General features: G+C 48.1%; 1 protein-coding gene across 1 annotated transcript in view; it reads right to left on the bottom strand.

Moving 5' to 3' along the window:
- Positions 1–20,232: 20,232 nt before the first annotated feature.
- foxo3b (forkhead box O3b) overlaps positions 20,233–26,126 on the bottom strand; it is a 54,382-nt gene continuing 48,488 nt past the window's right edge. The window contains exons 2-3 of the mRNA XM_035421818.1: positions 23,406–24,885; positions 20,233–21,162 (exon numbers count right to left, since the gene is read on the bottom strand). Coding sequence (XP_035277709.1) covers positions 23,452–24,885 — 1,434 coding nt within the window. The 3' untranslated portion in view covers positions 20,233–21,162; positions 23,406–23,451. The remainder of the gene's footprint in view (positions 21,163–23,405; positions 24,886–26,126) is intronic.

The following is a 26,126-nucleotide window of genomic DNA, read 5'->3' as shown; positions in this document are numbered from 1 at the left end:
GCCAGGGCAGTTGGCTGTAGCCCAGAGCAGCAACGTAACGTTGCTCCTTTAAAGCCACAGAGAGATTTTATGGCTGTAGATGTGCTCTTTCAATAAAAAACAGATTTAAAAAAAAAAAAAAAAAAAGATCACTTCTCAGTGAATTGAATACGGAGCGCAAGGTGCCCACCCGTCTGACATTTTCGCGTTCGGTTTCGCGTCACGTGGACGTGTGCATGCACTCCGTTATCGTTCTACCTTAAAAGGTGTCGTGTCTCCCTAGCAACCGTCTCCGAGCGGGCAGCCTCTGGACATAAGCTCATTGATGTCGAGAATAAAACTGTCGTGGGGGTGGGGATGGGGGACGGGGAGAGGGGAGAGGGGAGAGGGGAGGGGGAGGAGGAGAGGAGAGGGGAGGGGTGCAGAATCTGCGCTCTCTTCCCTGTTGCGCAGAAACCTGGCCATTCATGATTCCTCAGGAAGGGCCGGGGGAGGGAAGAAAGGGTTCCTGCGTCACGCGGGTCCTCCGATTCATAACGTTTCGGCCCCCCCCTCCCCCACCCCCCCCCCCTCCCCTTCAGCCGGAGAAATTGTTCCGCGGGACAATACTCAGCAGTGCGATTTTCTATTACACAGAGGATTTATCAACACAATGGGTACAGGGTGACTGTGGGGGGGGGGGGGGGAGGGCTGGTTGGGGGGGAAATGGCCGAGAAGCAGACTATTCAGGGGTTCTTTTGTACAAACAAACGCCCTTTTTTTTTTTTTTAAGCTGTGTTTCACCATGTTTTTGCTCCATTCAAAATAGTTTGAAAGAAATGAAATGAAGGTCTCCAGAGGCACTGTGGTGACATTATCTTTTTTTTTTCTTTTTTTTTTTCCGACAATAACGAAAACAGCTAATTTTCTGTCTCATTCAAGACAGACTTATTACATCTACCCTCACAGTTCTGATGGGTTTTTAGTATAAGCCAGAATAACCAAAAAAACAAAAAAAAAAAGGTCATTTACTTCACACGGTTTTTGTAATTCACCACCGTTCATTGCTGCATGCTTGGTTATTTGTCTTGAAGAGCTCAACCAGGCGCAGTCCACCAAAGCACGTGCAATCAACTACCGCTGCTGCTGCATGCTCATCAGTCTGCAAATCCGGACGCTTTTTGTGCAGCTCTACGGGCATACCTGCAAGATGACTGGTCACCCGGGGTGGGGGGGGGGGGGGGTCACTGGTGTGCGATTCCTCGCTCGCTGTCATCCCGACCGACTCGAGCTCTCCCTTCATTGGGTGATGCCAGCACCAGTCTTTCATCACCGGCTGCAACGCCTAAGAGGGAACTGAGTCGGCCAGAAAGCCCCCCCCCGATCTACCGATCAGCGGATCTCCTCAGAGGATGCAAATCTGATCCGGTCCGATGGCAGCGGAACAGAACTTCGTTGTCCTGGGCGATAACCGACACACACCACCTGTTTCTCCCGTGGTGTTACCATGGCAACCGAGGAGGGAGGAGTTCGCACGTACTCCCACGGCTTGCGAGCGAGTGAGTGAGTGAGGTCACTGGTGGAATCGTAGCAATACCGGAGAAATACTGTGTGGCTTCAGGACAAATAGATGATAACTGCACCATAGAATAAATTCACTCTAGGTGTCTTATGTGTGGCTTATTTCCCCATATTATGTCTTTACCTGCTGTGTTTTGTGTATTCAGTTTTTATCACAATACATTTAGCAGATGCTCCTGTCATATGCAGCTGGATATACTCTGAAGCAATTGGGGTTAAGTACGTTGTGCTCAAGGGCACAACAATGGTGTCCTACCTGCAGGGAATTGAACCTGCAGCCTTTAAGTCACAAGGCCACTTCCCTAGCCCATTATACTACGCTGCTGGTGTACATGTCGAGGCTGCTTCTGTTTCCTGTCAGCTGCGGGATCCGTTTTCACTCGGCAGTCCATTCAGCGCCATCGAGTGAGCTGCTCTTACAGATAAAACCGAAACGAACAGAAATGCTTTCGCACAGAATAGGCCAATACGTTACTCAAGTGCTGGGGGGGATGAAGTGTATGTTCACACGTTTATGCTGAAGACTGCTGCCTGTGGACAGAGGAAAAAAAGAGCAGTCGGAATGACCCGGAATGAATAAGTGGCCTTCAGTATAGCTCCGGTGAATAGCAGCTCGATCAGTGATGTGCCAGGAAATCAGTTAAGCACCACTTCTCACCCTGCAACCACACAAAAGTACAAGATGCTAAATGCTAACGGGTATATATCATCTTAGAAGTGGCATCTCAAATCAAAGGCAAAACAAAACCGAAAACTGCATCGTCGTTTTTGAAGAAACGCTTCCAGACGAGCAGACATTATTTACGTTTGGGCTTCAAGACAATGATACAGAGTACAATACAAGTGGTGGATGGAGGCACATGCAACATGAAAGTGGCACAGGAGGTACATGTGTGACATGAAAGCGCTATAGGAACAAAGTAGAGGATGCAGACCAGGGGTGTCCAATCTTATCCGACAAGGGCCGGTGTGGGTGCAGGTTTTTGTTCTTGCTGAGCACGATGACACCTGATTCTACTTCATCAAGGTCTTGATTGAAGACCACGATTAGTTAATTAGTTGATATCAGGTGTTGTAGTGCTGGGCTGCAACAAACACCTGCACCCACACCTACCCTTTTTCGGATAAGATCGCCCCCCCCCCCCCCCGATGTAGAAGATCCAGAGGAAGGGTTCGTCTGGGTCCGTACAGCCGGCCCTTGGCTCAGGGATCCTGTGGTGCAGAGCGCAGCAGAGGGAGAAGAGTCCTCCATGATCTCTCCGTCTGCTCACTCACACGCTCTGCACCGTAAGCACGACTGCTAGGGGTGGAGAAGAGAACCAGTGAAACGGTCACCTGTTTATATCCCTAGAACGATTACATAAAACAATAACTCCATTATATAAAGAGAACAGGAGTGTAATTGTTACTAAAATACTTGTTTAGACAAATGAGTGAAAAGTAAAAACATACAGACATGTTTATATTCGCAAATATTGATATTGGGCTTAATATCAGCGAAGAGGCAAGATTTGAAAATGTAGACTATGCGGTTCATGTTGCACAGTGTGTGGCACTAGTGTCTTTTTTTCCCCCTCATAGTGACAAATTAATAAATAACAAGCTAATCAGAATGAGTGATCTTTGGGAGTAATGATCTAGAGAGAATTGCAGAGAGTCAAATGACTGATGCTTTTTAGAGCACGACGGCCCCTTGAGCTGATCCCAGGATGCAGGTCAGTCCCGCTGCCAAAAACCCTACTAACCCCTGAACCTCGACTCCTCTGGACGGCGTTGCGTGGGTGGCTTTGGAAAGGCTCTCCTTGCGTAACTGCTGAGTTTGCTTTTCACAAAGCTGACACACCTATGCGTGCCAGAATACACAAAGCCTCCCAGGGGTTCGATAACACGCGCGAAAACACAAAACGCAGCGTCCCGTTTTGGCTGGCGTTGTTTGAAAAAACATTATTTGTGGCAAGGAATCTTATGACAAAAAGGAAGCACTCTTAACCCCAAACTATTGAAACAATAGTTAAGAGTGTGCACTGTTTGTGCAAATCCTGTGGGTGGTGGCAAATTGTTGGAACAATAATTTGTTCTGTACAGGTTTGCGGACGCCGGGATTTCGCGCTGCGATCTCAAATCTGCGCCAAGTCCCCCTTGAGAGTTGTTAAAATTTGTCTTAAATAGACTGGCCTCGTTACGCAGCACACAACGTTGCGTGCAGAGTAGACTCGACGATAAAAACGGAACTTCCCCAACCTACTGAATGAGTAAGCATTTTAAAAAATATAATCACCCTTCGTCTGTCTGATCTTTGGCCAAAGGGGAGGGCAAAGGATTCAGACATTGGAATACCGAACTGCCAAACTAAAAGTACAGCCGTCGCCTTTTTAATTTCAGTAACAGGCTGAGCTACATTACATTACAGCCATTTAGCAGACACTCTTATCCAGAGCGACTTACACAACGCATTTACACTGCATCCATTTATACAGCCGGATATATACCGAAGAACCTGTGACCTTTAGGTTACAAGACCAGCTCCTTACTACACTGCTGCCTAGTTTTACCAGCCATGCTGGTGGTGTGCCTAAAACTGGGCCTAATTTGGAGTATTTAAAATTTTCCCATTAATTAGCATAATTTCTTCGTTATGGACAGACAAAGCTGAACGCATCAGATACCTTTGCCATTCTATAAATACACCCTCATTGGTGGTGGAATTTTTTTAGGTTTTTGGGTTTTTTTTAAACACCCGTCTGTCAACATCATCTGCAAATACATACTCCACTGTGGTCACCTCTAAACGCAACTGCCTTACAAAAAAAGATGCAAATGACTCACTTCCTCACAATGCAGTTCTGCAAGTACACTGCAATCCGGTGCACACGGCCCATGCAACGCCAGATAAAGTTTTGTTTTCTTTTCTTTTCTTTGTTTGTCTTTGTCTGCGCAGTGTGTCATAAGGTCAGTGTCAGGTGAGCATGAGTGTGGGTTGATCTTCATGGGCGTGGGCTGGATTAGGGCCCGTGGCCTTGTCTGTCTGTGCAATGCCTCTCTTCCCCCCCCCCCCCCCCCCCCCCGCCCACCCCTTCATGCATTGCTGTTGCGCAACCAGTGACTCTGCACTTCAGAGAAGCCAGCCAGCTGCTTCACCGAATGTGTGATGGCATCCTGCCCGTATGTGCCGCCTCTGTCTGGGTTCAGGCACCCAAGGATCCCGATGGCTGGCAAACTGAAGGCCCCTCCGTTCAGCAGAGTCGTTTTGTCGGGCCTGAGAGCCTGTCTCTCTCTCTCTGCTGTGTTTGTGTTACCGGGGCGATGATCGTACAGGAAATGGTTTTTCTGGCTTGAGCCCCGTCGAGACGAAACTAACGCCACGCGTTCGTATACGATGGAGTTGATTTAGACAGGGCCCAACGGGAATCTGTTCCTGGAATTGCGCAATACACTTTGATATTCGCTTGGTGTTCCTTTTATGGGATTCTTGATTGTGTGAGGAAAAAAACATTTTTCCTTCCACTGAAAAAAAGTAAACTTTGAGATTTGTTGTCCTTAAATCAGGATGACTGTGTTTTAAAAAGGAAACAGGCATGTGATTATAACTTTGCCCTGCACTGATAAAAACTTTAACCTTTTTTGTGCAATAATTTATCCTTTTAAATGAGAGAGAAGCACTGCATGATGGACACAATGGTCTGTACACACTGTTCTCACACCCAGTTTAATAAGGTCAGCCTTCTTAAAACATTGGCACGGTAGTAGTTTAAGTCCCCATGTCTGCACCAAGCAATACTGAATGGGTCATCGGAACCGTTTAATTGATAAAAAAGGGTGAACAAGCATTGAATTTAGAATGAATACCAGATTAGGAAAATTGTAATCATTGGGGGTTAACAGAATGAAAGTTGGTTATGCCTAAAGTCTGAACATTACTCAGAGTAGTACCATCTTCAGGAAGAGAACACAATCACTGAGTATTTTGTAGTTCAACCGTTCGTGTGTTTTTTTTTTTTTGTTTTTTTAAATATGAGCTACCACCTGTAGTCCACAGACTTCCTTTAGTGCCTGTCAGCTCTTCTTACCCCTTTGAAGAGTAGCTTTTTTTTTGGAAAGTGCTTCAAAATTGTAAGTGAATGTTCTAGAACTTCGTTGCTTTCAGTTACCAGTAGTGATTGTTACATCAGCATTAGAATGTTCAGTTACGAACATTCTAATCACATATTTGTGATCCTATGCCTTAAAGCCGGGCTCCCCAATCTGACTGGTACCTTGCATGGCAGCCTTTCACCGTTGATGTGTGAGTGTGTGTGTGAATGGGTGAATGAGAGGCATCAATTGTAAAGTGCTTTGGATAAAAGCGCTATATAAATGCAGTCCATTTACCATTTACCATTTATTTGAAAAAAGGGCCGGTGTGGGTGCAGGTTTTTGTGTTAGCCCAGCACCAAGACACCTGATTCTGCTTATCAAGGTTTAGATTGAAGGTCATGACAAAAACCCGCACCCACACCAATCTTATCCACGTTTTTTGGATAAGACTGGGGACCCTTGCCTTAAAGCGTTATCTTCACTTCCTGTATCTGGATCTTCACTTCCTGTCTCGATACCTCCTGGACAGCAAACGTCTTCTCAGTCACTCTACCGGTGCCCTGTTTCAGGCTGCGTGTGAAGATTTATGAGGCTCATTTCCGACGCTTTTGTTTACGTGGAGCCACCTCGTCATCCGACACTTCTGGGGGGGTGGGGGGGGGGGGGGGGGGGGGGGGGCGGGGGCGGGGGCTGAATCCTGCTCGTATACGTGTCTCAGGGCGAGACGGTGTCCTGCGCACGGGCCTTTAAATAATGCATGACAGTCGCATGAGCTCAGAACATGTGATTGGCCTCGTTCACGCCCTGGATCTCTCAACAATACGCAAGTCCAGCCGGGCCTGAAGGGCGGGGTTAATGGGGTGGAAACGTGCTCACCACCCACACCGGTCTGTGTAACCATGCCGACACGCACAGCTCTCCATGTTCTTAAAGTGACTCTTAATCACAGCCACCATGTAGACCAGCAATCATGTAGACCAGCCTCCATGCAGACCAACCACCATGCAGACCAGCCACCATGTAGACCAGCAATCATGTAGACCCAGTTATTGTAATATTATTTAGCGTTTTTTAATTTTTTATTGCTTGTGTTATTGTTCATTGGCAAGGGTTCATTTTGTCAGCTCCTTCAATAAATTTGTGGCTTGTGGCGTTGGCAGTCACTAAAATTGACAAAAAGTTGATTCATGTGTGTGGGCAGGTGTGGTGTGTGTGTGTGTGTGTGTGTGTGTGTGTGCTCATGCGCGCATTATTAAATGTGTTACACTAATAAAAACACACTCTAAATAAATTGAATGCTTAGTATTAACCGAGCATGCTCGGGCATGATGGTTTTATGCTGGCAAGCCCCAGTATTGGTGATTAGCATGTAGCGTGTCCCTGGAGGCTCGTTCTCACATGAGCTGGCGTTCGGCGAGTCCCTGCGGCGTTTTTCTACTGACGGAGGCGTGCGCCTGTCTGCGTTCTGACTATACGCTGGATCTATAGAGATCCCCACGAATGGCCGACAAGACAGATTTTGCAGTCGGGACTCGCTGGAGAAAAAAAAAACGAAACTACAATTTCCCTTTTTTTTTATTTTTTATACCTCCGATCTCTCCGGTCCCTGTGCTCACCAGCGAGATGATTTAGGGCGCTCTCCCCTCTTTGCCTGGTCGCTAACCATGATGGCCATTTACCCACTTGTTTCTCGTGGGGGGGGGGGGGAAGAGAAATGAGCTGGCGCCCCTGGTAGCTTAATGGCGCGGACCGTAATTTACGTGGCGCACAGGGAGGGGAGCGGCGGCTGTCTTCGCCCCCCCCCCCCCCCCCGCCCCCCCGTGACCTCGGGCGGAGACGGCGGGCGTAAAATATACGGACCCGCGGATAACCGCGACCTTGACGTGTCCGTGTCCATTCGGGGTGCCGCCGCGGTGACGGAGTAGCGCTCGCCGGGGCTAATTCCGCTGGTCCTCCCGGGGAAAAAAAAAAAAACAGTCCGGCTAGCTCAGGCGCCTCTCTCTCCCGCGCTCGTCTGAATTATTTACGGCCGGGTTGGAGAATAAGTGTCCGTGCGGTTCTGACAAATTGAGAGGCGAGCTGTATGCGAGAGCGCCGGGCCGCTCGTGAGTCATCGACAGGCACGGCGGGGGTTAGTTATGGCGCTGGTCACAGAGGGCGCAGGGATAAGCCTTCGCCGGTCTTTGCCTGACGGCTCGCGCAGCGGAAATCGCAGAAAGCGCATGATCTAATCTCAAATGCTGGTGGCTTCGCAATCGGGTGGATGTTGCGCTTTATAACGGTGAGAGAATTGGGAGGTTTGTGTGTGAGACGTGCAGCACTTCAAATGTACGTCCACCAAATCGGGTCGGATTTATTTCATTTTTCAACACGTGCCCAATTCGCGGTTACGTGCCATCTCACGCCGGCTGTCTCCGGGATCTGAATTACGGCGCTGACATTCATTGTCAGCTGATTCAGACTCATTCAGTACGCGTAAGAGAAGCTGGAAATGGCAGCGCCCTGACGAACGGGAATGTGGAACAGTCGCGCGATCCAGAAACAAAGCAGGAGCTTTAGGCATCGCCGTCACGTTTATAAAAAAAACGAGCGCACGCCTTGTTTTTCTGCTGAAATTAAACGGGGAAACCGGGCAGACCGGTTTGGACGTAGAGGGTACTTTTTCACCGCGTTAGTCACATACCCTGATTCCCACAATGGCGTGGGCGTGGGTATTGTGACGCGGCAGTGCCTTTTAAACGAGGGCTCAGCGCTGCCTGAGCTGCCTTTGTGCTTCTGACTCGGGCCTCTCTGTCGATCGCGCCTCCGCCCAGTTATCGTTTATTTCCCTTAACTCAGCAGTTTCCAGCCCTGATCCCGGTGATGGGGCGACATAGCTCAGGAGGTAAGACCGATTGTCTGGCAGTCGGAGGGTTGCCGGTTCAAACCCCGCCCTGGGCGTGTCGAAGTGTCCTTGAGCAAGACACCTAACCCCCAACTGCTCTGGCGAATGAGAGGCATCAATTGTAAAGCGCTTTGGATAAAAGCGCTATATAAATGCAGTCCATTTACCATACGCCGTTCCGTCGGTTTTCACTTCGACTCTTAATTTGGCGCGCCCGATTCTAATGGTTAGCGGTTCAGTGAAAACACCAGCTGTTGAATGAGGTGTGCTTGGTTAGGGTCAGAGTGGAAACCTACAGGGCAGTACAGGTAGATCTCTAGGAACGAGGTTGGGAAACGCTGCTTTAATTTGTCGTACACTATGCACAGCAGTGTAGTACAACTGTGTGAAACACTGTAGCCTTTTCAGCTTGTAAAACTGAATACTTTTTAAAATCAAACTGTCAGCGTATAATGAAGCCTGAGGGATATAAACTAAAGATTTGACTTTGATTGTAAACTAAAATGATAGAGGTCGTAGGTAGAATCAATTAAAAATCTTTGCCAGAACTGGAGGATGAGTGTTCTAGTCCTTGCCCACCAAAATTTTCAGAGGATGTTGCAGTAGTGTAATAGGCCTGTAGTTGTAAATGGCATTTGTAAAGGGCATCGGCAAATGTTTTTAAATGCAACACGCTGCCAGGTTTACAAAGGGCTTTTAATACCCTGCTAATTCTCTGATTAATCAAACAAAACTCAATGTTCGCTGGCTGCATGGATTGACATTACAGCAACTGTTCTGTAACCACTCCATGTTTTTTCATGCGTTTCTGCATGTGTCTTACATTTCTTAAAACAACCACTTCCTGGGAAGAGTTTTAACAGAAGTTGTAACATTCTGCTGTTTCCCTTTGATTCGGGCTGTTTTTTGTTTGTTCTGCAAACAATTTGCATTCATTACAGACAACACAACATTACCACAATCAAAACAACAAGCGCAAACACAGAAGGGATTCTGGTTTTGTTTGGATACTTCAAATGTGACAGCAGCACACAGCGTTTAGCATCCTGTTTCCACTTACCAAAAAGCAACAATTCTGTTTTATTTTGACATCTTAAAATATGATATCTACAGTATAATGTTTATTTTAATGTCAAAATGCGTCACGTATTACAAATACGTCCATCAGGGTAATAATTAATGAATGTGATTTAGTGTGAATATTGCAGCCTGTATTTCAAAATGTGCGTCATTTTCCATTAAGTGATAAAATGTTTCAGAGATCTGAAAGCGGTGACACTGACTGATAGATAGGCTGCTTTTGGAATAGATTAAAGCCATATGTTCAGGGATATGTTCCCTGTATTATTTGCTCGTGTCAACATGGGTTTTTTTTCATAAAGGTAATATATGTGTGTGTGTGTATACGGACAACAGAATAAATTGGTATGTCAAGTGAAATAAAGCTTCACTGGGAAATGACACGGAACCCTAGTGAATGGGGGCTCTAACCCTCTGTCACAGGCACACAACACAGACACTGATGTGTAGTGCCTTTTAACACTCTGCTAGTGTTGAATTAACAACGATGATTGTCCTATGTGGCTCATGAGTCGAAGGCGGTGAAATGTCTAAATGCTCATTATATTTGTAACATTATAGCACTTCAACTTTGCAAAGACAAGCCTAGGTTTTTTCCCTGTGATGATTGATGTCACTATAGTCGTGACTGTCGAAGTGGCGTGCGTGCGTTTCCTGGTCAGAATTGTGTAGCTTCATTGTTTAGGGTGTGTGTCTAAGTGTAGGCCCACTAAATATATTTACTAATGTATCTCGAAGGGTTAGATAATAGCCAGCAGGCATTACAGAAACCAAACAAAAACCAAACCGGAGGATTGTGTCGCTGAGAGGAAGACGCCATTGACCACGTTGGAAATGCGACTCCATATATTGGTTTAAATATTTTAAAACACAAGCCAAAAACTCTCGCCTTGGAACAGGAGATGTGTAACCATGGAGAACCTCTGGGACCTCATAAAGGACACCTATATTGAAAAACAACTGCAATACATTGAAAAAAGGCTTCAAATATATGTAGGCACCCATATATATTTTTGACGGTGATTTGTTTTTTAAAAATAGGTAATTAGTATATTTTTTATCCAAACATTTCTCAAAACAGCAATATACTTATAATATATTGCACATTTCAAGCAACAGTTTCTGATTTCACACTGTCGAAGGTATGTATAGTTAAATATTGAAAATATTCAGAAAATTTCAATTTTGAAAATCATTTCCTGCCCTCATTTCCTGCCCTCGAACAGGGATCACGTTCTCTACCCTAATAGAGCAGATTTGACGGATGTTGGGATGCAGGGACGCAGTAGGGCTTATTTACATCTACAGACACCTGGCATCCGCCCCCCACCCCCTCCACCAAGCCCATCAGCTGTGAGGAGCACGGAACCACAAGGCTGAGTGGCCTGTGTGCGTGGGATTGAAACAGAAGCGAATGTACAGTAGCTGATACTGATAGTCAGCCGTACACCTCCTTTCATTTTCCCCTCTCGTATAGAAACTGCCAGGAGGTACACAGCTCCAAAGTACAGTAAATACCCAAGTACCAGCACAGTCATTATATCATTATTTATAGCATTTGGCAGACAGTCTTATCCGGAGCAAGTCACACCGCATACATTCGTTTACATGCAGTCCATTTATACGCCTGGATATTTCACTATAGCTGTTGAAGTCAGGCGCCTTGCTCAAGGGTACACGGGCTACGCCCCAGCTGGGAGTTGAAGCCACAACCCTTGAGTTACAAGCCCTGTTCCCAAACAGTCACACTGCACTGCCAGTCCTCCGCTTGTTTGTGTTTGAGAAGGTGGCCTTCCCATTGGAACGCTAGGCTTTGTGCCACTTGTAGGTTTGTAGGTGACCTACGTGGAAAAGGCTTGTTGTCGCTATTGGTTAATTAATCCACGATGGTGTTTTTTGTTGTTGTTGTACATTCCAGGTGGAGAGCGAGCACGAATAGCTGCATGTGTCACGGGGTTCTTTTGCGGTGATGACATCACGGTGCAGCTGTTCCCGCCGTTTTTACGGGTGTGACCTTCCGGAATGGTCGAGCGTCGCAGACTTCAGTGCGTATAGCGGCAGCTCGTTAACACGTGAAATAGCGGTAAGTGCGATGCCGTCTGATTTGACATCTTTCTCAACTGGTAGCGGGAATGGCGGAATAGTTGGCTGCAGCGCTGTTCGTTTCTCGCGGTCGGGCTTTCTCGTAATGGGGTTCCCGGTGTACTCCTAGGTCACAATTTAGGATATGATGATGAGCTTCCTCTCTACTCTTCTCTCATTGGCTGAGCCCCACATGCTGCTAAGTCCTGTAACCAAAAATAAGCCAATCGGGCCCAGGGTCTGTCCAGACGTGGTTAACCTCTTAATGACCTGAGAGGCTGGGTCTCCTCGCTAACGTTGCCACTGGGGGGGGGGGGGGGGGGGGGGGGGGCAGGGGCATGACCCCTCCCGACCCACAAACCCCTCTGATACTGGTGCATTCCGCCGCCGGGCCTCTGGTCTGGTAGAGAAACGCGTTCCAGATTGCAAAGCGCCCTCGATGCTTCTTAGCAGAGGCTCTGCCCTCGACCATAGACTACGTCAAAAATAAATAAATAAAATAGCAGCGGCCGCTTTGCCACTCGAACATGTCAGAGCATGTACATGTGCGTACGTTTGTGTGTGTGTGCGCGTGTGTGTGTCCGTGTGCGTGCGTTTGTGGGTGTGTGCGCATACGTGTGCGTGCGTTTGTGTGTGTGTGCCTGTGCGTGTGCGTGGGTGTGTGTGTTTTGTGTGTGTGGGTGTGTGTATGTTTTGTGTGTGTGGGTGTGTGCGCATACGTGTGCGTGCGTTTGTGTGTGTGTGCCTGTGCGTGTGCGTGGGTGTGTGTATGTTTTGTGTGTGTGGGTGTGTGTATGTTTTGTGTGTGTGGGTGTGCGCGCATACGTGTGCGTGATCGCTCGTTGCCCGCTCATGCTCAGGGTTCTGGGTTTGCATTCGGCTGTTTGCCGTGTCCCCTCTGCTGTGTGCAGTGGGCCTTGTCCTGCATTTCACACGCGTTTCTCAGCAAATGGAGCCTTTCCTCCCGAGGTCTGAGCGGCCTCCATCTGAAAAAGGGCCACAGACGTGCGTGCGTTCTGTCTGCCCGGCCGGGTAAACAAACAGAACTGCACCCTGGGGAAGGGCTCTACCCAACAGCCTGAGAGCGTCACTGCTGTGGAGACCCTGTAGTGAGGATAACACTGCATCTGCTGTGTGTGTGTGTGTGCGTGCGCGTCCGTGCGTGTATGTTTCTGTGTGTGTCTGTGTGTGTGTGTGTGTTTGCTACTGTGGTGTATGCGTGTGCTTGTGTGTGTGTGTGTGTGTGTGTGTGTGTGTGTGTGTGTGTGTGTGTGTGTGTGTGTGTGTGTGTGTGTGTGTGTGTGTGTGTGTGTGTGTGTGTGTGCGCGCGCGTCTGGTTCTGTGTGTGCTTCTGCGATGCATGTGCATGCTTGTGTGACTCTGTGTGTGTGTGTGTGTGTGTGTGTGTGTGTTTGCTACTGTGGTGTATGCGTGTGCTTGTATGTGTGTGTGTGTGTGTATGTGTTTGTCTGTTTCTGTGTGTGTGACCGTGGAGCCCAAAGATATACCCATATAGAGATTACAGCAGCATCCAATCAGCTGAGAGCTGAATGTGTGTCACAGAGGCTTTATCTCCGGGGACACGAGCACACAGGCCAGTGGAGAGAGAGAGAGAGAGAGCGAGGGAGCAAGAGAGAGAGAGAGTGAGAGTGCGAGAGAGAGAGAGAGAGAGAGAGAGAGAGAGAGAGAGAGAAAGAGAGAAAGAGAGGGGGTGGGAGGAGAGAGCTGGAGGGAGCCGGCACATCACATACTGTACTGTACAGTTACGCTGTACATAAATAAGTGTGACTGTATTCACAGAGCTCCATTTGTGATGCAGTGACAGATTCGTGACTGCTCTTGTGTGAGTAGCTCTTTGCGCTCAGCTGTGACTAAGGTGTGCAGAGAGGATAGGATGACATGTGCGAGCATGCAAACAGACAAAAACACACAGGTGCGTGCAGAAACACACGCATACTCTCTCTCTCACACACACACACACAGGCAAACACAGGTGTGCATGCACACACAAACACAGGTGTGCACGCACGCACACACACATGCATGGGTGCACGCATGTATATACTGCACACCTGTACCCGTGCACAGATACACGCACGCATGTGCCACAATGCATGAACACACACATTTTCTGCTCAGTGCATGTCCATGCATTGATTCCAGAACATTACATTTGAAGCTGGCTTGGTCAGTTACCTGGATTGCCTGCATTACACAAAGCCATCCGACACTGAGCGAATATGAGCTCCGAGACGGAGAAAAGACTGGAGAGCATCTCAGTGTGAAAGACAGACATCAGGAAAGTCCTTAAATGCTCTGAAAGAGGAAGTGATGGGAACAGCAGGGGACAATTCTCGGCGAAAGCGGTGAAATCAGGACACTTTATCCACTGTCACCCGAACGTTATCTGACCTGTGTGATCCGATGTGTCAGTCATTCTTCACAGCCAATGACTCACCAGCAATGTGGTCCAAAGTGGCCCCGCCTCACTGGCAATCTTTTTTTGTCGTATTTAGCAAAAAAATGTGAGTGATCTAAATATTTTTAAAAAACGTACAGTCTTGCGTATTGTTAGTTTTTGTTTTTGCGGCGCGTACGCTGCGGTATGGGGTTAACCGTCGAGCGAGTCGGAGCAGCGGCGTGAGGTATCCGCCACGCTGGATCAGCTGGGGGGGGCGGGGGGGGGGGGGTCACGCAAGGACACTCGGCTGAAGAACACGTGGGAGACGTGCGTGCGTCGGCTTAGCGCTCTGGGCCCACTGAATCCAGGGCAGACCTTTTCAAACTCGGGCTCTCTCTCTCTCTCTCTCTCTCTCTCTCTCTCTCTCAGCAAGATTTCATTTTCCAGAGATGTTATTATCAAAAGCAGCGCTGTCAGAAATGGTCAGTACCAAGGGAGGACAGGACAGGACTGAAGTCCAAAGATTCTGATATATATATATATACAGAGGCCAGAAAATATATCATAGATATAGTACATGTCCGATTATATAATACATTATAAAATGACTTCATACAGCAAGAATATTTTTAGTATGGCACAGCAGTGGATTCGGTCTGCAGGCAGATGGGTTTAGTTCTTGCCAGTTATACTTTTAGGCTTCAGCGTTTTGACTACAGTTGAGATTACTTCGAGTTCTGTGTTTATTTCTGACAGCCTGCTGCCACAGCAGAGAATGCTGGGTAAATTACCTGTCCGGATATTTCTGAAAGGAAGTCTCTTTTGCTTATCTGCTCGCCCGCAGATCCGGCTCAGCAGATTTAAGTGGGCGTGGCAAAGGGTCCAGCTGTCCAGCTGCAGTGCTCCCTACGCACCTCTCTGTTCCTGCTCTGTTCCTGCTCGGGGGGGCGGGGGGGGGGAAAGGGACGGGACGGGACATCTCCTGGAGGAGATGACCACTCACTATGTCACGCTGTTTATAACCGAAGGCAAAGGTTACCGTGAACTTTGCGCAACTCAAAACGTTGCAGTGAGTAAATAATATTGTGGGGACATCATGATGAAATCTGAGACGATGACTAAACGAAAGGCAAAAAAAAATAGAAGGGGTAGGTAATGCCCTGCTCCTGGACTTTTTTTTTCCCACTGGGGGCTCATCGATCAGCTTGATTGATTTATTAACAAATAAATACAGACTGAATGGTGATACTCTACCACACAGTCACATTAACAATAATATAATCTAATAATTATTCCAATTCTGTGGTTATGGATTAGGACGGACCAACAACCAGAAACCTGTATGACCCTCCTGGAAAAGACTTGACTAAACCTGACAGAGGGAAAGCGAGGGAAAATGGCGTACGGACACTTTGCGTACAGTTCCACTGAAACTCCTGCTGAGAATCCAGTCCATAAACCTGACTTTGATTTTCGACCAAAGCTACCCAACCCTGTTCCTGGAGATCTAGCGTCCTGTAGGTTTTCATATCAACCCTAATTCGGCACACAGAATTAGAGCAGCACTGGTTTTTAAGATGATGATGATCATTTGGACACCGTTGCTGAAACCAGCATGTACCCACAGTACTGCACTGGATGTGTTTGTGGACGGTTTTAGCGCTGTCTGACGCACTTGACCTTTATGTCCGAGGCTGTTGTATTTCACTGGGTGGAGAGTGGACAGAATGCCAGGCGTGACTGGAGGCACTCGGTGTTCTGACCGTGAGAGGCTACATTTGTGCTGGTAGCGTAGGGGAGGGACTGCCTGCAAATAAGTACTGCCCCAAACTAGACTGCCTGCAAATAAGTACTGCCCCAAACAAGACTGCCTGCAAATAAGTACTGCCCCAAACAAGACTGCCTGCAAATAAGTACTGCCCCAAACAAGACTGCCTGCAAACAGGACCGCCCCAAACAGGACCACCTTCAAACAGGACCGCCTTCAAACAGGACCGCCCCAAACAAGAACCGCCCCAAACAGGACTGCCTTCAAACAGGACCTCCCCAAACAGGACCACCTTCAAACAGGACCGCCTTCAAACAGGACCGCCCCAAACCAGACCACCCCAAACAGGACCGCCTTCAAACAGGATTGCCTTCAAACAGGATTGCCCCAAACAAGGACCACCCCAAACAGGACCGCCTTCAAACAGGACCGCCCCAAACAAGACAGCCTTCAAACAGGGCCGCTTCAAATTAGACGGCTCCAAACGGAACAGCCCCAAATCATAGTACACCCCCCCCTTTCCTTAATTCTGGGGCCTGTGCAGACTCTGTGTATGCTAGCAGGAACATGGTCCGCAATAGAAATGAGAGATACTGCAATGTTATGTTGTAAATCTGAGGACTTCTTAGAAAATCAGCGTTGTATGTTGAACCAGTTTCCACAATTGCCGATATGATACGATGAAGTGTCACAGTGTCCTGGTTAATGCATTTTTACTTCTACGTTATTTCCAGTATATTCCGTTTGCGTAAGGGGGCGGCGCCCTCTCCTTTCCCTTCCTTACACATTCTTCCGGTATCAGTAACCTGACCTGCGCCAAAACCCAAAATTACACGTGTAATCCTCTTGGCTTCAGGCTGTGCCCCCATGGCCAGTTCGGGGGGGGGGGGGAAGATGACAGACCAAAATAGTCCAGAGCCAGTGGAAGGGGGTGGGGGGGGGGGAAGGGCATGGGGAGCTGGGGGGTACATGGCCACAAAGTCATCCAAAGGTTAACAATCCAAGCCACACTTTTTTTCTTCCCCCCCCCCCCCCCCCCCTCCGAAATTTTAGACCATATTCAAAGTTAAGCAGTGCAGACGAGCAGAAAACATGGCGGACGAACACGAAGACGACGTGAAGAAGAACGGAGGCCTCGAGTCCGACTGTAGAGCTTCACTGAGCTTTATTTACATGCTCACCATTTCTTATACAAACTAGATTACAATTCATAGTGGAATACACAGGAAAAGTACACACTAACATCAAGTAGAGAAGCAATTACTACGAGAGATTAAAAGGGGTGGGAGTGGTGGTGGTGGTGGTTGGTGGTGGGGGGGTGGAGGTTGGGGGGGGGGGGGGCAGTGAGAAAGGGTTTCAGATTAAGGTTTGACAGACCGTTCCTTTATTAAGGTAGTAGCATATTTTTCTGATTTCCACGTGGGTGCATAAAATCGGATTCGCGAAAGGAAAGCACCATCGGGCAACGACTCTCAACCCTAAGTGTACAGTAACGAGTGGTCAGACTGTCGAGCACCAGATCGAGGGGGTGGTCTAAACCCAGGGTTTGTGTTTGCTCATGCCCTCCGTTTTGAGCAGCAAACATATGACCATGGGGGGGGGGGGGGAGGGATCTGAATCAATCCAGCACCTTGATTGACACAAAAATGGCCCAGTGGAAGGCTTCTAATTAGACTATCTCCGCCTCCTTTCAGCAGTATAAGCAATGGAAATTAAACTGCAAGTATTCTCTCTCTCTCTGGGTTAGAATGTCTGGCTGCACACGCGTACACACACAAACACACGCACACACACACACACACGCACACACACACACACACACAAACGCACTTCCACGTGGCTTGACCACTTGCCAATATCTCGTTTTCATCCCTTAGATCTTTGTTTATTGAGCTCCAATAAGAATTTTAAGATGTTTGTTGTTATTTGTTATTTTCCTTTGATTGATCATGCAATGACGTGTCTACGATTGAGCAACAAGGGCTTCTGGGCACATTAGCAGAGAATCCGTGGAGCTTCAGACTCGGACGCCAAATAAACTTTAATTTAGCCTTTAAAAAAAAAAAAAAAAAAAAAAAGAAATAAAAATTCTCTGACGATTACGTGACGCAAGTTCGATTGCACGGCGTCTCCCGAATCCCCTTTGTGTGAACTGTACCACATTGTTTCGGGCGGGGGCTATGTTTCCACCAACGCTTTGTGCTACCAGAAAAAAAAAAAAACAGAGAGAGAGAGAGAGAGGAAAAGAAAGAAGAAAGAAAAAAAAGAGAGGGAGAAGTGCTGTGTGGCTCTCTGCCCGGTGAGTGCACTCTTGTTGTGCGGTTTTAACGGGCAGCGGTCCAGGTCTGCTGCTCTCTCACTGGTGGGATTTGGGGGCGCTGTCCTGGCAGGAAGGGCGGGGGGGGGGGCGTTGTATTTCACTCCAGGCCTGTGCCAAAATCTAATCTCCTCTCTCTCTCCTCCCCTGCCTTGAAGCTTTCCAGAAAACTTTCATTTAGGACAATAAATAACAGCTCCCCCCCCCAAGCCCCCCCCAATAGTTTCCCCCTCAGCGTCATTTCAACAGTAATTTAAGGAGGCACACAATGTCAAAGCATTTCTGGCCATCCCTAGTTTCCCCAGTGTCTGTGAAATAGGAATCTGTGTATAATACTACCTTAATAAGAGACGAGGACCAAAAAAAAAAAAAAAAAAGTCTTCACCACTGTGTAATGCCTTTAAAACAGTTGATATGCTATTATTCTACCCACACATTTTCACAAGGAGAAACACATTCAGTCAGTGAATGGCATTGTGGGTCTGAGGTGGTCGGGGCGGAGGGGGGCGGGAGGAGGGGAGGGCGGGGCGGACTTGCGCTTAGAGCAGAACAGGTGGTCAAGGTTGCGACAGCTTTCTAAGGAAGATCTGACACGCTTGCATATGCTGCTCCAAAGCTGCTGATTCACCTGGGGTGCAGTGGGGGCGGGGTGTGTGTCTGTGGGTGTGTGTGTGCGTGTGTGTGTGCGTGTGTGAGTGTACGTGTGTGTGTGTGTGTACGAATGTATGTGCGCGCATATGTGTGACTAGCAGATTTGGATTTCGTGATTTGTGCGTGCGTGCATGTGTGTGCGTGTGTGTGGCCAGAATGGAGAGGGATCATGCACTGAGCTTCAAGGTTGCACTGCTAGATGCATTCACCTACCAGCCATGCATAATAAATCTTCCCCTGCTTCATGTTAAAGTACACAGCACAATGCATCACACTATCTTACAAAAAACGGGAAACCTCCACTGTCCTCGCCCCCAAAGGGAGGGAAACAGGAGAGAGAGAGAGAAAGACTGTTCACAGCCATCCTTATGGCTAAAGAGACTGGGCAGCCTATTTCCATCAGCCTTCTGTCTCTCATTAACTCAGCCTTGCCACTGTCTAAGGTTACAGTGCTGTCATCACCTGTCCATCAGTGATGGGTAAGCACTACATGAATCAACAAGGATGGATGGATCTATATATATATATATATATATATATATATATATATAAATCAAGCGATGCAATGGCATGTACGCATAAACATATGTATACATAGAGAAACATGTAGGTGCTACACGGAACGATCGATAATGTATCTGAACTCGGGAGAAAAACAAGAAGAGACGTTTTGGTTGGAGTCTGAAGCTTTAGCGCTTCCGCGCGTGTACCAGCGTTCCGGAACGTTAGCGGCAGGCTGGAAGAAAAGAAAAAAAAAAGAAAAAAAAAAGCCCGTGTTGAAAGCAGAAAAGATTTACAAAAAAAAAAAAAAAAAAAGCCGATTTATGTTTCTCTTCTTCTAGGAGAAGACCGCAGCTTAGATAATAACACCAGTGTCTCACAGGAAAATAAAAAAAGCAAAAAGCCGGATTTGTGAAATAAAATCCATCTCTGGTTGTCAGGCAGGCCTTCCCGCACCCTGAGCAGTGGTTCGGTTGCATATATGAAGTTCCCTCATTTCCACCAAACTGCAACAGCCTGAGCTAAACTAATTTCCCTGTTTGTGTTTTTTTTGTTTCTTTTTTTTTTCTTCTTTTTTTTTTTTTGGCTGCCAGCATCTCTCTCACGTGTTCAAGTAATTTGGCAATATACAAGATAGCTTATTTGTTTTCTCCATAAAATGGCTTTCAGGTGCTTAGTCACCCGGAATGCTGCCATATCATCTCTTTCACTATTAATTTTATTATTATTATTTTTAAAATCACAAGCACTTTATCTGTTAACTGGAAAACGCAAAGCCTGCAAGGACAGACTGAACACTGTTTATTTAGCACCCATTATGGCTTAGAAGTATACACAAATGCTAAAACATATTTTGGCTACATATACTTTTAGTCCTCATAAACCTTGCAAATGGGACTTTCCCCATTTCTTAGCACTTCATATTTACCACATAGAACCTTGACAGATGTTTATTAAATTCTTTTTTGTTTTGTTTTACAGTTACGTATACACACAGTTACAATCTCTCCTATAATTGTAGATTGGGTTATGTTTCTCTTTTTTTTGGGGGGGGGGGGGGGCAGGGAAGGGGGGAATAATATGATTTAAAATTGGATAGGGGGTTAAAGCAATAAAAAAGTTTAGTAAGGCTACGAAAAAGAACTAACAACAAACAAACTGGAGTACACCGAATTACATACAATTTATACCCCTTTTCTTGGGTTCCAGTCTAGAAATGAGGCGATTCCTCATTAAATTTTCCAGACTGAGGCCACTCTGCTTTCAAAAAACAAAACTGTGGCAGCAGGATATAGTGGAGGGGGGCGGGAGAAAATAAGGTCAGAGGTCAAATGTGAAACAGTGACAACATTAAAACATTAAAAGCGTGGAGGAAAAACGAGGAAGATATTCAAATGATGAAAACATCCCAGAAAACCACTGTATGAGAGAACACCACATCACGTCTTTACAGAAACTACTGTACTGTAAAAGGCTACACTATACTCACAAGCTTTTTTTTTTTTTCCTCTTTTCCTTTTTTAAAGAACACTATAACTTTCTGATACCTATGCGTGGTTTATTACATGTTATTTCTGAAAACAAGATTGCATAATTTTCAAACGAGTTCATTCTTGTCGTTTTCATTTTTTTTTTTTGTGTGTCATGTTTGTTTTGCTGCTGTCTGTCAGTAGGGAACTCCAGGAAAGCTGAAGCGAATGTTCTTGGATCTGTGCCCGTCAGTTTTTGCGGTGACGCTGTGTGTGTGTCCGGTTCTCGGGGGAGGTTCTCCTGCTGGAAAAACGGGGCCGTCGTTCCGCACGTCATGCTGCGTTCGCTGGTTTGGCAAAAGGACGTCGTGGTGGGTCTTGCATCACAGTTTGGATCTGTCAAAAGCGAGAAGAAAGACAAAACACATCTATTTAGAGACGTTTAAAATGTTTTTTTTTTGTTTGTTTTTTAAAAATGTCCAGATCCAGCAGAATCAGAGTCCAGAGTCGGCTCGTTACGAAAGACTTGGGCGTTCCTAAAAAGTCTGTGTTCCTTCCTGGCCGGACCCCTTGCTTCCAGAGCCTGATAAAACAATTTTGGGTTTATGAACAATAGAGGGGCCATTTTCAACATAAAGTACAGGCAGTCTGCCACCTTGCTTAACCTCATTTAACCTTATTAAGCGGTTAAGATCACAAACATGCCATTAGAATGTCCTTAACTCAGAACATTCTAACGCTGATGTCACAATCGCCGCCGGTAACCGAAAGCAACGCAGTTCTAGAACACTGAGCTAAGAAAGAAACATTCCAAAAAAAACCCTACTCTTCAAAGGGTTAATTGTCTTTGATGCAGGCAAGGCTTGCAGGAATATGGCGAAACCGGAAGCAGGAGCCCGACGTTCACGCAGGGGTCTGACTGATCCGCGGGCGTTACAGCCGGGCGCGCTCACGCCAGTGGAGACGTGACCCAGTGCCCTTCCAACGCGCGTATTCACACGTCCGGTACGGTCACGTTAACCCAACCGGACAGGTGTGGTGTGTACAGTCAGGATTTATCAAGGATATTCTGCAGTCGCTGACAATGCCTCCACCCCCCACCCCACCAAAAAAAAAACTGAAGGTCACCTTAACCGTTTCCCTCAGCTTGTGTCTAAAGGTGGACGCGCACTAAGGGGCCTTCCTCTCGTTTCGGGGCACGCCAGTCCTCAAACCCTTTCCGTGAAGGTTAACGAGGGTCATCGTTAAGGCACTGGCTCATGCGCTGTCAGACCTGCCCCAAAGACGCACCTGCGTACGTTCAGGTGTAGTGGCATGTAAATCGCGTGTAAGGGAGGACACGAATCATGGCAACGGCATGCAAATGTCAACTAAGCCCCATCTGACCCACGGGAGACACTGTAGCCACAAGCTACATCTGGGCTTGGTTGCCCGAGAGACCGGCTGCGCTTGCATGGATCAGCCAAATCATCTTTTTTGTCATTTGTCTTCTCATTTGTCATACATCTGTGTGAATCTGACCTGTTTATATAGGCATCTGTGACTCATGAACATAAAGGCATGCGAAACTTTCCATCCTTTTCGTCATTTAAATTTGAGGTATTTTGCAGATGCTCTTATAGGCAGCGAGTTACAGAGTTTGCATGTTTTCTTTTTGCATACCATCCAATTATAGGGCTGGATATTTTACTGAAGAAATTCGGGTTGAGTTCCTCGCTCAAGGGTACAACGGCAGTGCCCCACCTGGGACCTGAATCCAAGAATTCCAAATTGTTTACCAACTGCCTGCCTGAAATTCCACCAATCAGAGGTCCTTCCAACTCTCGAGATTAAAGTAAATGGCTCGGCCTGAGCACTGCGTTGTGCACCAGGAATAATAAACTACAGATAGGATGCTGGCTTGATTTTCACATAGAAACCAGATGGGAGCTCTCCTCCAACCGCATGGAGAACATTGTTAAAAAACAAATGGAGCAAAGCCATCTGTAATTGGTGGAAACATTACAGCTGTGCTCCTCCCTTCATCACTGAAAGTCTCCCAGAAGTGCAACCGGAAAGTATGAACCAGTCACCATAGGCGTTATTGTTTCTTATTTTTATGGAAGCACTCTGTGATTGGTGGAGCTCCTATCCTTCCTTGGCATTGTCCTCCCCCACAACTTGTTGTTGTGCGCTTAGCGAGTTCACCCAGCTGCTAGCTCTTGACCTGGGCCGCTACCCCTGGCATTTCCAAAAGCCCGGTCCAAACATCCGACCCCCAAGGCAACGCTGTAGAGGTCAGCGTACACCTGCAGGCCATCGGGACGGGGCACCTTGCCAAAGGTGCGTCTTTGCCTGAGGCAAAATGGCATTCCCTAGACCCTGCTAAAAGCTCATTTATACATGACACAGAGGCCCTACACACACACACACACACACACAGACTGTTGGTTCACGACTTGCTAGCACACTTCACAGAATGTATGATAATACTATTTTTTTGTAGAAGTTCGCTGTACACACACACACACACACACACACACACCCGTAGTACAAGTGTACCTACAACAAACATGGGACACTACAAGCTTATGTCCTTGAATCGTATGCAAACGCGTTTCCGTTTTCACAAATCTGCGGCAAAGGCGTTTCGAGCTCACCTGCTTTGCCCCTCCCTCCCGGCGCCCCACCCCCTCCCCCCAGCTCTCAGCCGGGCACCCAGCTCTGAGAGGCCTGCTTGGGGTTGGCGAAGCTGCCGACGTTGAGGTTGACCACGTTCTGCGCGGAGATGAGCGTGTCGAAGTTGAAGTCCAGCCCGTCGGCGTCCATCAGCTCGCTGCGGATGATGGAGTCCATGTCGCACTCCAGGCTCCCGTTGAACATGTCCAGGTCCAGGTCGCTGGGGAACTTGTCCTGGCCGCCGTTGAGGCCGGAGTACAGCGACGAGTCCGAGGGGCCCACCTGCATGGCCGAGTTCCCGCCGGAGGACTGCAGCTGGCTCTTGACGGAGACCAGGTTGTTGGAGTCGTTGGCCAGCCCCAGAGCCCCGTTGATGGAGGCGGAGAGGCCCGTCCTCCCGCCGGTCAGCAGGGAGCTCTGGGCCTGGTGCAGGAGGAGGCTCCCGTGGCCCGGGCCGCCCTGGTTGGGCTGGGCGGCGGTGAAGGACATCATGGGGTCGTTGCGGAGGATGAGGTTCCGGCGGGAGTTCTGGGAGGAGACGGAGGCGCTGGCCTGGGACATGAGCGGGTCCGACTGCGTCATCATGACGTCGGCGTGGCTGGGCGCCTCCGAGTTGAGCAGGTCCTGCAGGGTCTGGTTGCCGAAGTGGGAGATGCAGGAGAAGGTGGCCGCCTTGTTCTCCTGGATGGTCTGCATGGGCGACTGGCGCATGCCCGTCAGCGAGGGCGGCCCAAAAATGGAGTTGCTGTAGCTGCCTGAGGGGGAGCCCAGCCCCCCGCCCTTGGATCCGAAAGTGAAGCTGGAGCTCCGCTGCATGGGGCCCCCGGCCCCCGGGGCCCCGGGCGCAACCCCCGCCCCGCTCCCTCCTCCGGGGGAGGGCTGCTGGGACGTGGTCAGGTTGATGTTGTTGAGGAGGTCGTCCATGAGGTTCTCGGAGAGCCCGTCGTTGAGGTTCATGGTGCCGGCCAGGTCGGCCAGGCGGGGCAGCTCGGCGGGACAGGGCTTGCCCCCCGCGGGGGACAGGCTGTTGGGGCTGGAGTAGAGCATGGGGGAGAGGGGCGGCTCGTCGTCGGGCACCTCGTCCAGCTCGGGGTTGGCCAGGATGGGCGAGAGGCGGCCGCTGACGGTGCTGGCGTTGGAGTTGGTGCGCGAGCGGAAGTCGGTCCAGGCGTCCAGCTCGTCGCTGCTCCGCGACGTGGGGCTGCCGGGCCACTTGGACAGGCCCGACGGGCTCTCGGCGCCCCCCTCCTGGGCGGCCTGCAGGGCGGCCTTCTTCTTGGCCGCCCGGCCGCGGCTCTTGGCGTACTTGTTGCTGTTGTCCATGGAGACGGCCCGTCGCCGCGGAGCCTTCCCGCCCTTCCCGCCGTCGGGGTTGATCATCCACCAGGAGCTCTTTCCCGTTCCCTCGTTCTGGACCCGGATGAACCGGCTGTGCAGGGAGAGGTTGTGCCGGATGGAGTTCTGCACAAAGACAACAACAAAAAAAAAAAGATGGAGGTGTTACATCCCACGTATCCATTTCGACCAATCAGAGGAGAATTTACAGAAGATGCTACACTGCATCAGTCATACGTTTTAGCCATCAATACTTGTGAAATCAGTTTTTGATTTTGCATAGCCTTTGTCCTCTCCTCCCCTTCACAAAGGCCTACACTTTTGTGAAATCTTATGCTTTCATGTTTTTTTTTACCCACTTTGAGCCAAGACAGCCGATATGGGGGGAGGGGACGGGCACTTCAGATACAGTCTAATGACCCCTTGTTGCCAAGGTTACCCAGCAAAGTAATTGCAGTCCTCCAAGTTCATATAATAACTAATGTCATAATTGAGCATATTAATGATGGGAAACAAAAGGGCACACCCTGTACCACGTTACATAATTTTTGCCAAGCTGAAAATGGGGAATCCTTTTTTTTTTGAGACTAGGTGGAGTTCAGTGTCACCAGATAAATATCACCCATTGTTTATGCAAGTACCGGTGAAGAACTATTAATGTTATGAACAAAACCTCAGGAAACTGCATCATAAAAAAAGGTCTTTAAAATTCAACACACCCTTGTTCTGTTACAAGGTTCAAAACATTACTGGAATCCTTACTTCCTTATACGATCATCTGATGCAATGCTTTACCAATAGCAATGCACGGATATCTACAAATGGCAGATGCTTAAGCAGGCCCAGATACCGTACACTCACAACAATACAAAAAGTACATTTAATTCACCATCTGGAATGCAGAACTCACTGCTAAATATAGTCAGGGTTTATTGTCGGTCAACAAAAAGCATTTAAAAAATGCTCATTTGATGCGAATGTGCTGATTGGACCAGGGGAGTCCTCTTCTCAACCAAGAACTTATGCGTGTACTCGGTTCTCTAAACATTCATTGTTGATAATTGTACTGAGAGATCAAAAAGTGTTGTTCAGGTTTTTTTAAAAGATAATAACAAACAGCACGCTTTTGCCTGGAAGCCTTTAAATTCGCCGTCAGAGTGTTGCGGGGACAAACGGAACTTACGCCCCCCCTTGCGAGTGCGCAAATGTTTTTTAAAAAAGACTAAAGCAAAAATTTCTTCAGCAGCGCAGCGGATTTGGACGAGAGCGAGGAGTGCACACAGAGCCGCCGATCCGATTGTTTTACGAGCGCCGCGTCGCGTGGCCCGTGCGTGCGCGAGCGAACGAAGCCGCCGGCAGAGGTTACC

This window comes from Anguilla anguilla, chromosome 6 (assembly GCF_013347855.1).
Source record: "Anguilla anguilla isolate fAngAng1 chromosome 6, fAngAng1.pri, whole genome shotgun sequence".
NCBI lineage: Eukaryota > Metazoa > Chordata > Actinopteri > Anguilliformes > Anguillidae > Anguilla > Anguilla anguilla.
Note: the sequence above shows the minus strand (reverse complement) of the source record. Positions and strands in the feature narration are given on the sequence as shown.